General features: G+C 35.0%; 1 protein-coding gene across 1 annotated transcript in view; it reads right to left on the bottom strand.

Moving 5' to 3' along the window:
- Window positions 1–18,175, bottom strand: part of LOC145690616 (uncharacterized) — a 36,936-nt gene that overhangs the window by 12,344 nt on the left and 6,417 nt on the right. Inside the window, exon 2 of the mRNA XM_081765678.1 lies at window positions 9,802–9,982. Within this exon, the coding sequence (XP_081621804.1) occupies window positions 9,802–9,954 (153 nt within the window). The 5' untranslated portion in view covers window positions 9,955–9,982. The remainder of the gene's footprint in view (window positions 1–9,801; window positions 9,983–18,175) is intronic.

Raw genomic sequence — 18,175 nt, 5'->3', positions numbered from 1 at the left:
GCGCTGTGGACATCAGTGGGGTTTTCACATTGAAAACACAGCGTTCTTTGACTTTTGTAACCTTACAGAAACAGGTAAACCAGTAGAGATAGAATTTTGGAATAATTATATATGTATGTATGTATGTATTTTATTTGTATATATTTGAAACTGTGAATAGTAGTATAGAATGTTTATGCTAATTAATAATCATTTCATTTTTACCACATACGAAGGAAATTTAGAAATAAACTTTTTTGTTACACAAATATGTTCTTAGCGTGAATACTGTCGAATTCTATTCCTAGTGATGACAGAGTTTTCGGTATTAATTCAGTATCGTGAGCTAATTGGAAAATTGAAGAACTGACCACATATTACCCTTCTAACAGAGCACATTTGTAGGAGAAAGTAAAGTGTAGTATCAGGGATTCTTTTACTACACAAGAAAACATCTATACATAATGAAGTATGTACTGTTAATGTAGACACAAACGTCATTTTCTTATTATTACTTTTCGAAATATGAATAGGGACTTATTTCTTGACAGGGAATTCGGACTTATTAGTGTTACCTGCTAACAATAACTATGTAACTTACGCACTCTAAATATGAAATATTTATTTTCCAGATGGTGAACGCTAAATTTCATCTATAGGTACAACACATATTATTAACAGAATAATTTTAATTTTATGCATTATTTTTTCACGCTTCGTTTTAAAATATAGAGCTTTGTTTTGTTGAAGTACACCACTTTGTCAACGTCATACATATTAAAACTAAAACATTACCGTATAAATATAAAATATGTGATGGAATACTTTTACATCAAGTCACAACTTTATGTAAATGAAGTTATTAGAAAACTAAATAAACAAGCAGTATAATCAAAGTGCTAAATATCAGCAAAGCACTGTTCACAATTTAAATATCTAAGAGCATACTCCAAAATTACTAGGCATGCTTCTACGTTGAAAAAAAAAAAAAGGTAAACAAAATTCACAAGGCCACGCTAAACATAAATACAGGAAAAGTTAAATTTAAAATATATATATATATATATATATATTAGTAAAATTTCTATCCCTCCCCTCCAAAATTGTTTCAAATCAAATAAGTAACTTGCTTATAAATTATACTGCTCACTTTTTAACTTTGTTGATAGGTGGCCAAAGTTACACTCGAAGTATTGACTTCAATTAATATAAATAAATCAAACAAAACACTAACATTTCACATTTATTTATACAATGAGTATGTCATAGTTTTTTTTTTTTGGTTTCAAATGTTATTTTCACCCAAAAAAGAAAGAAAAATATACTATGGCAAATTAAAGTGAGATTTCAGCATTACAGCATATAAACCTTATATATATATATATATATATATATATATATATATATATATATATATATATATATATATATATATATATATATTATACTATGTGCATTGTAAGATCAAACCACAAATTCTCTAAACGTACGCATTCCATTTCAAAAAGCAGCCCAAAAAAGATGCTAACGAAATTTTGCTGACAACTCTCGAAACTTATCTAAGAATCAACTTTGAAAAATTGACAAAAGTTCTGGGTATACTTCATGAGTGAGTAAAGAAAGAATACAAATATAGATTAAAAAGAGATCTTTTTTTAAAAAAAAAAATCTGCAGTTAACAAGAATATACTTAAACAGATCCGAGAATTGTTGTCTCAGACTCGATCTCTTCTCGATAGTCTCGAAATAAATTATTAAGTTAAACAAATATAAAAGATCCTATAAAATAGATTTAAACAAATCTTCAGTCAGATCAATTGATTTCCTAAATTCTCACTGTACACCTTTTATATAAATATAAAAATACATAAAAATAAACGTACACAATAGATATTGGTGTTGTTCGTTATTATGTTTGATCTAAATCTAAAGTTGACTGGTAATAGGTTTTATTTTGTACTATATTGAGCACTATTTTTTGTTACAAAACTTACAATTTATTTTAAATTGAAATATAATAGACAAATAAAATACAAATAGTTCTCTTAGCAAGATACGTTACTATAAAAGTAGTTTTTCTTTTACCAGATTAGAAATGTACTAATAAATACCTCATATATAGATAGAATGGGCAAGTTACAAGGTTATTAGCATGCTATTACTTGGAGTCAAGAAAGGTATGTCTATTCATGTTTCGAAAAAAAGTAATAATAATAATAAAGTGACATTCACTTTCGTATACATTAAAAGTATCTTTATTCAATTGAGACAGTTCGCTTCTAATTGCTTACAACTGTCTATATTTGACGGGGGGAAAAGCTAACGTAAAAGAAGAATGGATTTGTTCTCGCTGTTTTTACTTTTTTCTGCTTTCAGCAAAGAAAATGTACTCCAACGCCTCCTCACTAAAATGCCATAAATATGTCATTGTTGAAAGGGGTCCCTAACAGCTGTGGACAAAGTTTAAACTTAGTAACCCTGAGATATTCGCCGCAACCTGCTAGAAGAGAGAACGCAGTGTCGTCAATGCGTTGATGCGTTGTTGCAAATCTTCACATGAAAAAAAGGGGGGAATGAATAACTTAATTGGAGGCTTTTAGTAAAATTATAAGTTCATACAATGAATCCTTTATTATCGACCTGACTCCATGCAAATTTTTGTAAGGATTTGTTCATTGCTTGCTGAGAAAAACACGAAAAAAGTTCCAATGTTATTAGATAGGGGAAAACTCGACTCAGCGAAGAGGTACCAACCGCCTTCTATCCATGTACCCAACTAATGAAGATATTAGAAAAACGGAAAAAGGAACTCAGTACGTACCCCAAGCATTGCATACTTTTCTGAAGTGCTTCACATCATCAAAAGTAAAAGAAGAGTCGATTGGCCAAGCCATAGTGTACGCAAGCAGACCACGTTCTGTAATATCGCTAATAATGTTTGGCTTGGGTGTGGAGATGGACCATGTTTTGGGGTCAAAATGGCTTATCAATGAATTGAATAAGTTGGGATTCCCCGTTCCTTATTCTGAAGATGTGAAATACAAGCAGTGTGTGTTGGCATCTATTAGTGAGGAGAGCACTGTAAATGAGTTCTTTCCTTCAAATTTTGTGCAGTGGTCAGCGGATAACATAGACCACAATATCCAAACACTTGATGGGAAAACACCTTTCATTGGATGGGTATAATTGCAGCCTCAATTCCGTCTGCCACTTGCTTCAGCAAGCTTGAGACAACAGTAAAAAGATTCTCAGGGCGCTTTCCAGTTCAAGAATTACGCAAAACCTTGGGAACTCCAATAGAACAGTATTCAGGCCGTGAAGTGTCTTCACTGCAGTCCCTTAAGTTAGTTCCACTCGTTACTCTTAATTTGGTTGAAACACTATCTACATCAATAAGTCTTGACATCATATGGTATATCAGCGGAGTAGTTCGTAGTCCTTCACACCAAAGGCCTAGTTGTCTGGATACATGCAAGATCTTTATGCAACCAAAAAAGCTGACATTCATCTTCTGCCAATAATTGATTTGGCACCTTCTGATGAGACCTGCATATACTCAACACTTGTTTATGTAGAAAAGCAAGCACGTATGTTCAAAATTGACACACCATGCATTACTTTCGACCAGCCTTTATGGCTGAAAGCATTCGAAATTATAAAGGAAAATAACATGAATATTGTATGTCGGCTTGGTGGATTTCATACACTAATGAACTTTATGGGAATGGATGGTGCGGGTTTACAAAAACCTTTTCAGGTCAATTATGCAGAAAACGCACTGGTCCATATGCTGAGTGGGAAATCTTTCTTCCGAGCGTTGAGAGCACATTTTCTGACAGAAAGCGCCCTGATGAACATACTGATTTGTAAGACATCCTCAGATTCCTGATATCAAGACACAAGATACAGTGACTCAACAGGTAGCTCACAATTCTCAAAGCAACCTGACAGAAATATTTCAACGCGAACCAACTCCAAGAGAGACATTATTTCCCGAATCCATGTCTGTACCAATATCACCAAGAGCATCCTTGTCAGTCTTCCAGCTCACGGCTCTCTCCAATTCTGTCTCGCCATCCACATCCACATTGGACCACTTACTGTGCCTAACAGGTGAAGATGTGAACGATCTTTCTTCACTGTGTGCCTTGATCGAATCCAAGAAGTCAACATTGAGGATGCATACCAAAGTCCCTCTTATAAAAAGTAAATGAAGTATTGAATGCTCTTATGTCGCTTTGGTCAGTTGCATCAAGAACAGCTAAGCCCTGGCTCCAATATCTTGACTATGTTCAAATCATGAAAGTGTTTATCAGAGCTGAACGAACTAGTGACTGGAACCTCCATCTTTATGCGATATCGCGAATGTTAAATCTTTTCTCTGCCACTGGTAATAATAATTATGCTAAATGCTGTCGACTGTACTTACAAACAATGATGCAGCTACAAGAGGAACATCCATGGCATCATAATCAGTTCACAGTCAATGGGTACCATGTTGGTGACCATGTGGGTACCATGTTGGTGACTATGACGATTTAAGATTTTGATATTCTTTCTTCGTTCAACGTGATTTTTCTAATATGAATAACTTTTGAACCACCATGTAGAAGTTTCCTTAAGATAGATTTCGGGGGTTTTTACTATATTATTAAGTACTTTACAATGAATCGAATGACACCATTTCCAGCTTGGTAAAGAAAAATTTCTAGATCAAAGTGTAAATTTCCCACACTAACAGGATAGTTCTATTATGTTAATAAATGAAACCGGAATATCCTGTCCCAGCGGAAAAAGTTACGTCCGTAACATCTGGAGGTACGAATCCACGAAATTGTGAGCTTGTCGAAGAAGAAAGGACCATACACCTTTTTATGGCTGATAGCACAAAAAACGTTCACTTCGCGTATATGATCCATATGACATCTACAATTTTCTACCCCAGATTTTGACATTATGTTTGTATCTTTGTCATACAGGTGGCTTCATCAACAAACACCAATGATTACATAAAAATATCAGTTTCCATTTCGATTTACATGTCCTTGCAGAAAGACTGCCTTCTGACTTTCCCGTCCGATTTTAGGGCTTGCAGCAATTTCTAAGGGTAAGGATGGAACTGCAAAGTTTGCATAAAATCTTCCATACAGTTGACTGCAGGATGTCTAATTCTCTGCTCGTTCTTGTGGCGGATTTTTATGAACTTCGTACGAAACTCTCTCGCACACGCTCTACAGTTGCCTCACTGGTTGGATTTTATTGACAGTTGCATCCACCTGCTTTAAATTCAAAATGCAATGTTCATTATAGCTTTGGAAATATTCCACAGTCTTAATACAAGAAAAATTACTAAAGGACCAAATATATATTAATAATACTTGTGAAACTTCTACACAATTAATATATATTTGTTGCTTTGGTCAGTTTTGTTTTATTAATATTGTCAAAATGCCAATTCTGGATATTGGGCTCACTGACTGCATCTTCACCAAATTCCTCCTAACACCATGCACAGTGATGACAAATTGGCAGACGTGAAAACCCAACTCAAGAAACGCCTTGTCTTTACTGGCAGCCATTTTCTCTCCTATTGTCCTAACGGCGAAACGGTAACCAAGCTTTTACCAGATATTAAAAAGTTAAATAAAAAAAAAAACTTTCGTTTTCACTGATACTACTTCCACGTCTCTGAGTGTTGTTAAGCAAGATTTGTTCTGCTTTGTAATCGGGCAAACTAATTATATTGACTGTATAATATTAAAAAAAAAAATAATTGGGAGCTTGGTAATTACGAGATACGCTTCCCTTGCTAACGAGTCGAACGCCATTCTACTTACATATTTCTGCACATAATAGAATTATAGAATTCCTGAGCGTGGTTTTACATTGTCAGAAATGGTCGAAATTCTCCATTGAATTTCGGTCTCTCATTCGTGCTCTCGAAACAACGACCGCCATGTTCGAGCGTTATCTGTCTGCTTTGGGGAAATCGGCATTTGATGCCTAGTATCAACATAGGTTACAGCCATTACGCTAAATTTCAAATGTATGCAATACACTTAAAAAACTAAAAAGTAAATCTTTAGGATTTTAAAGTATCAAGTACTTACTTGTTTCTTTGTTACCAGTTACTTAAATATGCCTTGAGGGCTTGAAGAAAACCCTCACTGAATCAGTCATTCATCAACAACAAGCGGAAAGTGGTTTGTTCAAACACAAAGACATATTTTCTTCTATGACACAAAAAGGGATAAGAAATTCGTTTTTCGAAATTCTGACTTTAACACTGCGTTGGTCGCACCCTCCACACTTACGTGAATGGCCGCGCGTTCTACTATTGTAGAACACCAGTATTTTTCTGTGCTGTTATGATTTTTAGTAATATTTTGTCTTGGGTATGTTAGTTATACAGGGTGCGGCACGTAAAACCGGCCCGTAAAGTGAACACATAAAATGAAATGTACTTCTCTCACTCGCATGAACCTGTTGACTCAATCTCCTGGTTGACTTTCGAGGACTTCTTGTCATTATCTCCTCCACCTGCATCTTTAATTCAGGTGTGCAGATAGATGGTCGTCTGTTCCTGGGAGCATTTTGAACCGATCCTGTACGCCGCCATTTTTCAATCAATTCCTGAATGGTGCTTTTTGCTGGCACAGAACGTCCTGGAAATTTCTCCCGAAACAAATTCTTTGTTTTCACAAAAGATCCAGTGAGAATGAACCCTTCAACAATGACAACACGCTCGGGTATCGAATACGGCATTATCACACACTGACACTCACCCGGCTTAACACAACGAGGCCTTTTTCTCAACTGGTTTCGACAAGTTTCACTGGCTGTGGCTGCACGTGACTGCTGCAGGTCACGTAAGTCGACCCGACCTCGACACGCCATCTCTTGGTAGGAAGGTAGATTATTTAAGTATTGCCAAAAACACAATATACCAGAATATTACGACGGGCCGGTTTTACGTGCCGCACCCTGTAGTATTATATATGTATTAAAATATTTTTAAATTATTTTAAAATTATTATTTTTGATTAATAAATAATACTGACAAAAATAAACATTTGGTACATCTTATTTAAAATATAACAATGTTGAACAGAAGATGAAATAAGTGTTTAGGTGTAAGTGTTGAAATAACAGCATAACTTTCTTCTATAATAGATCATACAGGTATATTGATGTACTTCTTCTGAATGATTGTTTACTCCAAACAACAGTCACATACGCTTTCCTCGTGGTCTGGACACACCCATAATTTTCTATAAGTTTTTTCTTGTTGACTTGGGATGACAACCACAATGGAAACATTTTCCTACCACGGAAGCTCTGACTTGTGGTAATGAAACAGCTTCGTTGAAGCTCAGCAGAAATCTTCCTCTGCCTCGAAGCTCTTTTGGCAAGGATTCCATGGCTAAACGTTGGCTTATTGCTAGTTTTGGCAACTCAAAAGCTAGAGCCTGTAGGAAATTATTGCGTCTGACATTTCTCATCGTTCTTATTTATCTAAATATATTTAGAGCATTAACACCAGCTACGTTCATGATCAATTCATCACCAATTAGGAATAAAAATTATGCCTTGTGGACCAAGCCTAAGAAAAGTTGGGAGTTCGTGAGTTTCTTGGCATTATGGGATCTACGTACCAGTGAGAATGTTCTACATTTTTATCTCTACAATACAAAACGCACGTGTCTCGAGAGAAGGTTGTGTATGAGGACCCATGACAATGTTTTTTTTTCTTCTTCTTCTTCCGGTATTTTGTCTCGTACATCTTCGCTATCACTGCACTTAACTGTTTCTTCAACAAAATATTCCTCGAGCTTATCTGTCTTCAATTCCAAATACACTTTCACAGTCACTTCCTACCTCTTCCAACGAAAGACGCGCCTGTTCTCTGTCATACTCTGACCTTTAAAATATATACATGCACGTATTCCGCAAAAATAACGTGAACATGTAAAACGAAATAAATTACTAATACGAAACAAACTAGTACGCCAATAGTCGCGCGATCTACAATAGTAGAACACTAATGAATCATGTTAACAAATCGGAGCAGGTGCAAGAACAAGCGCTGAAAATAGGCAAGAATGTACAGAAGGTTGGCGCAGAAAGGTACATAACCGCTCATGCTCGAATGTGTTGCCAATTGATCAGGGTTGTACAAATAAAACACTTGTTCTACAATAGTAGAACGCGCGACCACTGCAGTGTTAAAGAAGAACAGGGTCTTTGGTTTTCGAAATTAAGCTCCCAAGGCTATGAGAGAAATTAATTTCCCAAAAGATGAAGTGAAATAGGTTTAAATTGGAGTTGGTAAAGTTAAAGAAGTAATGTGATGAAGTTAAAGATCCAGCGTATAAATTCCTAACTCAAAATAAGCAACCCATGTTTAAGCATTTTTCGAGATTCAACTCCTAGAACACCGAAAGTGCAAAATTAATAATTATATAAAAATTACATATTTAAGTATCAAAAATTTTAAAATTATCATTGTGAATTAGGACCATCTTTAGGATGACAATAGCTTGGAGCAAAATTTTTACAATCTTAAGCCTTTTGAAATTCGACCAAGGAAGGAAGACTTTACCACTGTAAAGAAAATCAAAACTGACTAAATAAATGAACCAACTTTAGTTCAATTGTCAGCGGGAACTATATAGGCCTATATTCACTATCCTAACTATGAACATTACTTTTTTGAAGCTATGTACTGGTGCAAGTGTACAATTCGCTTAGTTGTATATATTAATAATAATACATAATAATACATCACAAACTACATAATAATATGTAATATTTCGAACACTGCTTGCAAACTGGATAAAATAGAACATTATTTACTTTTAAACTATTCATTGCTAACCCACAATACAAATATTTATTTTTAATTGAGCGTGATAGTTAGAAATCCTAATGTTTCTGGGGTACAGAAAGAAAATAATGCTACTGATATCTAAAATAATTCCTAATAATAGAAAATTAGAGATGATTTATGAAGTACTTATTTCAATAATAAACTTTCAGAAATCAACAAGGTTCTTTTGTATTTTGTAGGAAGGAAACTGCAATTTAAACACAATATAAAAATGTTTATACAAGAACAGGATAGTTTTTTTTATATATTTTTTTTTATTTTTTACTTAACGTACCATAATTATGCTCTTTACGCTAAAAGATGAGGACGATTAATGAAAATGAATGATTATGAAAGAACTGGCGAGAATGTGGGAGGGAATGGAGGAATCTCAAGAAAGTCCACAAACAAGTATTGTCAACTACAAACTCACTTGACCTGGGATTGGATAAAGAATTATCGAATTAATGAAATAATGTACTTCATTTGAACTGGCGAAAGTGGTTCTAGACGATGCATCACTACTATATGGAGGAAAAAATGGAGTTACAGACTTACAGTATGTGCTCAGAATATTTTGCACATAGGTATACAATTACTTATTAAAATACATTTTGGTAAATGTAAGCGAAGTTTTCTTGACCATTCCCTCTAAAGAGAAAAAAGCAGGAAATGGCTACGCTTCGGTTATTTCTAGAGACCATTAGCTCATTACCTAACCATCTGAAATGACGTCAAAAAAGATGCTAAAAAAAAAAGTGCACTATGATTTACAACAAATTTCCTCGTGAAAAATCTATAGATAAATTGTAACTCCAGGAATCATATTGCATATGATCATATTTGCTCTTCATTTCTGAAAGTTGGTCTCTTCCTTCAATTTCCATTTAAAGCCAAGTAATGAGCAACTGTTTAATCTAAAAAGAAAAAGAGTAATGAATATGTCTTCTTACCCTTATTTTAATTCCTTTATCTTCTGAAACACTTGCTGATGGCTGTTCCGATTCACTACATGATGAATTCTGTTCCGATGCTTTCGACGTCTGATCTTGTTCTGAGTCATTTGCAGATTCATCCTCCAGTTTCTCCGACTTATCTCCTACCATTTTTGGGGGTGCTTTGAAGGTATCTTTTCTAATAAGTAAAAGCATGTATTTCAATTAAAGTGACAAGTCAGCCAAAGTGCCTAAGAAATAACAGAAGTAATTCAAATCTACCTAACTGAATAATTAAAACAAGCAACAAAGTCCTTTATTATTATTTTTTATTTATTTTTTGAACTGACAATGCATTTCTGGAAACATGGTTTATTGGAACAAGCTGTACCGACACCATAATCTTAATATACGCTATGACATATAGTACAGTCATCGACTAAAGAAATGAAGCGAAATTTCTAGTTTAATGTCCCACAGTTATGCCCTTCTTCTCTAGTAATTAGGGATCCTCTAGTATGATCTTGTTACGGATCGCAGGCAGGATCAAGATCTATAGAGTTGTGTTTCTGCAGAACAGTGGCGAAGGGTCAGTTTCAACATGGTAGGTCTAATGTTATAATAATAATATCATCTAGATTATTTATATCATCTAATTAATTCCAATTGTCAGTTTTCTTCTTATCAAATACGTGAAAGCTGTACTCGCGAATATTATATCCTTAAGAGTTCATTTCTATAGCGATTGAAGCTAGCACTACGTCTGTCGTTATTCATTGTATTCCTTTGGGATGTTCTAATTCTCCTCAGGGTAACCATACTTGTCTCACATGATGTGTAGTAACTGGAATACTTGATCGCACATGTAACAAGCTAAGACATTTTGTGTACATTTTTTGCGGGCAGTTTGATGTGATAGGCTAAACTGAAGTAAATTAATACGTCTAAGATAATTATTTTCATCGTAGTATATGACTATCAGTTCATTCAACAGCTGATTACCATCAAAAATGGGATGCAGTTTAAGAAGATTCTTTAGCTTCCTCCTAAGAAAATTACTTTTGTAATCCTAAAACTGTTCACATTCAGGTAGTTCTACAAATTCCGAAGAGAACAGATCAATGAAATATCATTTCCGTCTAAACTGCACATATATCCAAAATTCCGTAGGAGTACTTTTAAGCTTTGCTTTTCCTTATGGTCAAACTGCAACGAACTAATAACTTAACAATTCATGCAGTTTCTTCTAAACGCAGACAATATTTGCATGACTCCTTTGTGGCACAGCGTGACACCAGAAGTACATTTCCTTTTGCAAAATATGAAACAGATTTTCGGTAGACACAAATATTTTATTACAGAAATCCAAGAAGACAAATTCATATGAATTTAAGTAATTGTAGACCACCGGCAGAACTTATTGTTCCAGATCTCAATTTTCATTATAATATTCCGTATGTGACTCATAGTTGATTTCAATTTGCCGTAATGAAATTTAATTTATTCATTTGTGCGCGAACGGGCGAAGAAGATGAAACCATGTTCTCTCAATAGCTCAGTGTTCTTTGTTGACCTTTAAAAAACGAATGGATCGCAGTAAAGTCGCTAATATATGTTTTATGTTTTTGCACCGTTTGTGCGTAATTACCAATTTCGACCCATGGACGTAACAATATATAAATAATGCATACGGACATTCGCATAATATTGCACACCTCCTTTTGAAGCAGCCATTAAGGCGCAGCATCGTACGTTTGATACACAAGCTTTTGTCTGCATTAAGTTCCATCACAACAATGATTTCTAACATACCTTATGCACTTGTCACGTGACACATCGAAGAACCTTAGGAATCTTTCTTATGCTTGACCATTCAGACAATATTGCGCTATCACACTTATCTGCGCTTCACAAGAAACATATCGTCGGCGGCAATTCAAAACCTGCTATGTGCATTTTGCAGGAGAAGCGAAAAACAGTATCCTGGTTAGCTTTTTGGCTTTATAAAAGTGATGTTATAAGTAATATTTGATGCTGCACGTAACTGGTACCTTCTCAAGTTACTTGAAAAGGTATCAAGTTACGTGCAGCATCAAATATTACTTATAACATCACTTTTATAAAGCCAAAAAGCTAACCAGGATACTGTTTTTCGCTTCTCCTGCAAAATGCACATAGCAGGTTTTGAATTGCCGCCGACGATATGCTGTTTCGGCTACTTGTATTGAGGGAAACATTTACCATAAATTTTGTCTTTAATTATATTGTTCAAAACACATGACATGCATTTAATCAAGTTATTTTGTATATCACTTAATTCTCCTTTAAAAACAGAATCAATTTAATGTTTTCTCATACGCTGCTCTTTTTATGGCAACAACTCCAAATTATTTATCATACCAATACATGCAGAACTTTCTCACAGTCTTTCGTATCTTCAATACAAGCGTTGGTTTTCGTTCCTTCATAACACATTAATTTTTAAAAGACCACTGACACAGGGAATTCTATTAACTTCATATCCTCCAACCACTCTAGCATTTTCTCTCCTTCACTTCTGCAAATGTGGGGGGGGGGGATGTCCTAATAAACACGAGTCTCATTTCGTACAGGTTTGAGTCAACGTAACACAAAAATGGGAATTAGTTTGCAATAGGTGTAGCACCTTTACAATTGCTTGTCCCAGCTTTTGCATTGCGTTGTGATCCGCAAAATTATGCAAACTTGGTACGGAATGGGGCCCCATATGCTTCTGATCGTTATTTGTCTTACATATCGAATCGAAGTCGAAGACTCGAGATAAACACTATATACACATATTTGAAACGAGAGGCCAGTCTCTCTAGCAGATTATTACAAACACGTTCCCTCGCGGGATTTTTTGAATAGCTTTGCTGTGGTTCTACTGTTGTCTGAGACACTGCTCGGAGGGTCTTACAGCAGTGGTGCTAACCACGATTTCTTGATCGGACAATCATCTTGATCGGATCCCGCAACTATTTTCTGTGTCTGGGCGTTTTAGTTTTCCTCGTTTACTTTAGCAGTTTTGTTTGACTTCTTTTCTTTCCTTAATATTTTTCGCATACTTGGAGAGATTGTTCGCAGAGCTTATAAAAACATTATGAAAATTACCCATACTCTTGTCGTAGGTCTAATTACATTTTTCCGGCAATTGATTCTTCTTGCATCTAAAGAAATTTGATAATAGCAAAAGTGAATTTCCTACTGAGTGCAAGAAAATATAGAAAAGAGTTTTCGGTTTGTTTTGTCCATTTATTTGTGACTATACCTCCTCTTTCAAAACAACATCTAACAGGAAGTATGATGCGATTCGGACATTTGTTTGTCATTACGTAATAGTGGATGCGCAGTGACATCTAACAGCAAATCCGTGCATTGTTTGAGTATAAAGAAAAATCAAGTTCGTAGAAGCAGAGAAACATTTTAAAAATGTATTTTCTTTTAATTAAATTTTAATTTCTGACATTAACAAAAATATAAAAATTTTTACTCTACATCCTTGTACAAGGACGAAGACGCTTTTACAAAAAGAAAGAAAATTTTATCTGCTATCTGAGTTAAAGTCTTTTATATCATTTCACTATACTTTAATAATTTCCTTATGGAGATTTCACTTATTAAATACATTGATTTTAAGGTTAATACATTTCATGAAACTTTCATTTGCAGAGTTCTGTGATTATATTCATTATACCTTGCGGGCCATACTATAATTTTTCCTCCAAAACAAAAACTTGCAGAAATATGAAATGAAATGTGCTTCTGTCGCACGTTCAATCGAAGGTTTTTTTTTCTTTTTCTTTTTTTTTTCAGCTCGCTATCACTGATTCTTAACACACATAACTTTCATCACCGCTTGTGTTGCTATCCAGCAGATCCAAACTGAAGTCAAATTTCGTTCGCGCGTCAAAATATTTCTCGAGTGAAGTGACCATTTTTAAAGACCGGGACACAGAAGTACCGAGAAATGTTCTCGATGCAGTTAGTGAAAAATCGGGACTCCCGGTAAACCAGGAACGTCTGGTCAGTCTATACTTAACTGACATTTCACACATAATCATCCACGTTCCTACAAAACTATTTCCAAAATTCCATTAGATATGGAAACGGTTGAAATGGGGACATGGAATGACACTTGTCAAATTAGTTTGCGTAGAAAAGCTCACCTCACATTAGCCTTGATTTAAAATACCGCTTGTTATTCTAAAGTTTCTATTCCCATAACAGAACATGCCGCGATCTGCGATCAGAAAATTTGCCTCGCCTGTGCAGAAAAATTGCCAGAGGAGTAAAAAAATAGCCAACAGAAAAGTATAAAAATATGCCTGTTATGTGTAGATGTCTTAAATGAACGAACTACTTGCATAAATAGAGTTTGAACTGTTTTTTACGTCGCGTAAAGCGTATTTTTAAGAATCACAAGTGTTTCTTCTGCAGAAAATTTTTGCAGAATCCCTGCAGAAAACTTTTGACTTACAAAAGCTCATCGCACAAAGACAAAGAAAAGTTCTGCCATCGGGGTATCTACTGATCTTGATTTTGGAAGTTTTGTTGATTGTAGAAATGTTCTTGGCCATATTTATTTTCAATAACTTTCCAGTGTTTAGGAACTCGACCAAGGAAACCTAACTAGCGTATCCCAATATTTAGCAATTACTTATCTCTAAATCAGAGTGTTTACTACTTTGGAGAAACAAAATTTCATGACTTTTCCGCATTAAATAGGATAGGGGAAAATCATGTTGTTTTATTTTTTGGGGGGGGAGAGGGGCGGGTAAATAGATTCGCTTTATTTATATAGATTATATATGGATAGAAATAAGTTTGTTTGGCCTTATCGTCTTTATGCAACAACGGGACTGTGAAAGATGGAACCTACAGCTCAAATAGGGTTGCCACGTTCTTCCCGTGAGCTTTACGTTTTTCTGGTACATTTTACGTTATATGTTTTCATTTTCTCCGTAAAACAATTCCTTCCGTTTCACAAATAAACAAAAGAATTCATAGTCCAGACATTTTAAAAATGTTTTTATATGATTTTGTCAGCGCGATTTTTTTCTAATTATAGGAACTAATTTCTCACAAACTGTTAACAACACAACAACGATGTAACTTAGCACTTAGAGAGACAAGTTGCATTTTTACCTCCTATCTATACCAGCGGCGTGCCGTCAAGGGGACTAGGGGACTAGGCTAGTCCCCTGGCATTTTAATTAAAGTATTTTGTGATAAATATATACCAAAGAAAACGAAAACATTGTTTGTATTTCTCTATTTTCGTAAAATAACACTATTTCAATTGTTCTGACACAACTATAGTCAGCGCCCGTATGCTGGTTGTGACAGCGAAGTTGAGATCGGAAACGCTCGGGTTTTAATCGGCTTTTCTCGGGGAAGGGAACAGGATCCAGCCACCTAGTCCTCATATTATGTTGTCTAAGCTCTAAGCACGGGCGTTCTGTCGTAAGCGAATTTAATGCTCGTTTGCTTTTTACAGTTAATAGTTTTAACGCTATTAAATTTACAGTATTAATCTTGACACTTTAAGAGATCTAGTGAAGTGTGAACTTTTTAGATTATTAATATATTTTGAAAATGACTCAAAGAATAAAGTATGGAAGGGGACTCGTTTGAGAAACCGAGTCCCTTGCAGCAAAACGATGGCGCAAGCAGTGATATTACTTCAATTGGTACAGGAGACAGTAGGGGTGGGAATCGGCCGTTTCAGTGTTGTATTCTGGACCAATTATTCATGGTATAATTTGGATTCCTTAATTTTCAAGAAAAGCAACAAATAATAACCAGTGGTAGAACAACTTTAAGCATTTCCATTCAGACAAAAATGAAAGGTTATATACATAATATCAAAACGGATTATTTTGCTTCTTCAAAATAGTTAACTGCATGTAAGACAAGAAACAAACTGTATTGCTGGCCTTTTACTCTGTTCCACATAGAAAAGAACGTGTGGAATAATGATGGCTTTTGTAACATGAACAATTTTCACAAACCCAAGTTGCGCCAAGAAAAATGTTATTCACACCTGTATACAATAACTAAATTGAAAACTTTCGGAAAACCAGAATTGATTTTCAATTGAGCAAGCAATGCAGAAGTTGATTCAAACCGAGAACTAATGAACAGATTGATTTGTTCCTCTTGTTTTATGGCTAAACAAGAGCTATCATTTAGAAGTCATTACAAACAGGAAGATTCTGTCAATTAGGGAAATTATATTGAAGTAATTCAGTTACTTTCAAGTACGACACTAAATGGACTTGCAGGGGCGCCTGAAGAAAATTTTCTAGGGAGGGGCCCATCTCCATGGTTGCTATGTTGCGTCTGGTATTTAATATACGTGGTTTGCTATATTACGTATACATTTTCGTGAGCCAGAGGAAAGTCCGGGACCCACCCTGCCCTCTCGTTCGGGCGCCCATGTTGACTTGTCATCTTCACAGCATGGGAGTGTTTAAAGGAACATCAAACAGAATTCAGAATGATATTATTAAATGTGTTGGTAAGTAATTCTGGATAAAATTAAGTCAGAAATAAACAATGCACTTCTTACAGCAATAATGTTGGACTAAACTAGGGACATTGCAAAGATCTCTCAACATTCAATCGGTATGTGAAAGACGGCAATTCATGAAAGATGTATTTGTTTTGCAGATGTTACTAGTGATTGCACTGCGACTGCTCTAAGTGAGCATGCTTTCCAAATTCTCTCTCATTTTAATTGTAAGCAAAACCTTGTAGCACTAGGCTATGGATGGAGCTGCCACATTTTCTGGACATTTGAACGGTTTACAATCTTTTGTGAAAAGGTGTTTGAGTGCACTCACCATACACTGCTATCATCACAGACTCAATCTCGTTGTTCCACAGTCTGTTAATCACATCAAGGAATGTAAAATATCTTTTAGAATAAGTGGCATTCCAAATTTCTTTTCATATTCATGTAACGCGCTTGCTGAATCAGAAGTAACTAAGCGATTTCCAACGGTTGCCTCTATAAGATGGAATTACAATTCCAAAATTGTGAATGCAGTAAATGAAAATCAAATAGAACTCTTACGGTGTGCTGAGAACATTGTAGAAGATTCAGATAATTGCGACACCGAAGCTTTCATGACTACAAAAAAGAAAAAAGAAAAATGTGAGAGTTATCATTGAAGGATTTCGATTTTGCATTTCTACTAAAAGTTTTCAGTCATTTTTTTTTCGCGCACGGATATACTATTCAACATTCTTTAAAGTAAAACCTTGGATGTGAAATATTGCATCCAAAAATTACAAAAGATGGTATCTCAACTTAGAAATGCAAGAAACGATTTTGAAGACTTATAGAAAAGTAGAATTGGATGACAACGGGAACCTTCTAATAAAAGACGTAAAGTAGATGATTCAACAGATACAGAAATTAAATATATGCTTCTCTTCAATGACATTATTGATATTGTGATTTCAAGATCTCAGTGAGTTACAATTTCTTGAGCTGTTAGATTTAAAGAATTTTCAGTGCATGAAATCTCGATTTCCTGATTGCTTGTTTTTGAACCTTAAATCAATTCACGGGAGTTTTTTTTTTTTTAATTTTAACAATTTGCAGAGTGAATTAATATAGGTTTACAGACTCTTAGATTTTTCAAATAGAACTGTGACTGAAATTATCCATTTCTTGAAAGAAAGAGGCTTCGTAGAACAAGCGTTTACAGAAACAAATAAATTGTGTTATTTGGTGTCAACAATACTACTCAGGACCTCCACTCTACAGCACACATTCTCTTTGAACCTAGTCCCCTGTGAGAAAAGTCACGGCACGCCACTGATCTATACCAACCTTATGATTATGAATAACCTGCTTTCATCATCTTAGCCTTCGTCTGTGAACATCGACTCGATCGATCGTGATATACTGATGTCAGGAACAGAGGCTACTGTGAACTAATAAAAGCTTAACTTCCAGTGATCGTGAATTTCGACATGTCCTATAAATATTTTTGAACGTACAAAGAATGATGTGGGGTTGTTAAGAAATGCAATCGTCACTAAAATTCAGTTACAAGACAAAATAGATTTGAGTAATATACCTGGTTGGTTGGATTTGACTTTAGCTTCTCTTTTCAGCACTGATGTTACATGAACGAGGACCTACGGCTTACGTGAAATACGAGCCAAATGATCTTCCACAAGAAATTGTAATTTTCGTGTTTTATGTGTTGCAATTGTTTCTAATGTAACTGTCTCAGTTCCAAATCAAAATTATTTTACGTTACAATGTGAAACAGTGTCTGTTATATGTAAATCCTTAATCTACATGTCTCCCCCCCCCCTTAAAAATCGTAAGATCTTTTTTCCTCTCTCTGGT

The sequence above is a fragment of the Thermobia domestica genome, chromosome 7 (assembly GCF_964235325.1).
Source record: "Thermobia domestica chromosome 7, izTheDome1.hap1.1, whole genome shotgun sequence".
Taxonomy (NCBI): Eukaryota; Metazoa; Arthropoda; class Insecta; order Zygentoma; family Lepismatidae; genus Thermobia; species Thermobia domestica.
Note: the sequence above shows the minus strand (reverse complement) of the source record. Positions and strands in the feature narration are given on the sequence as shown.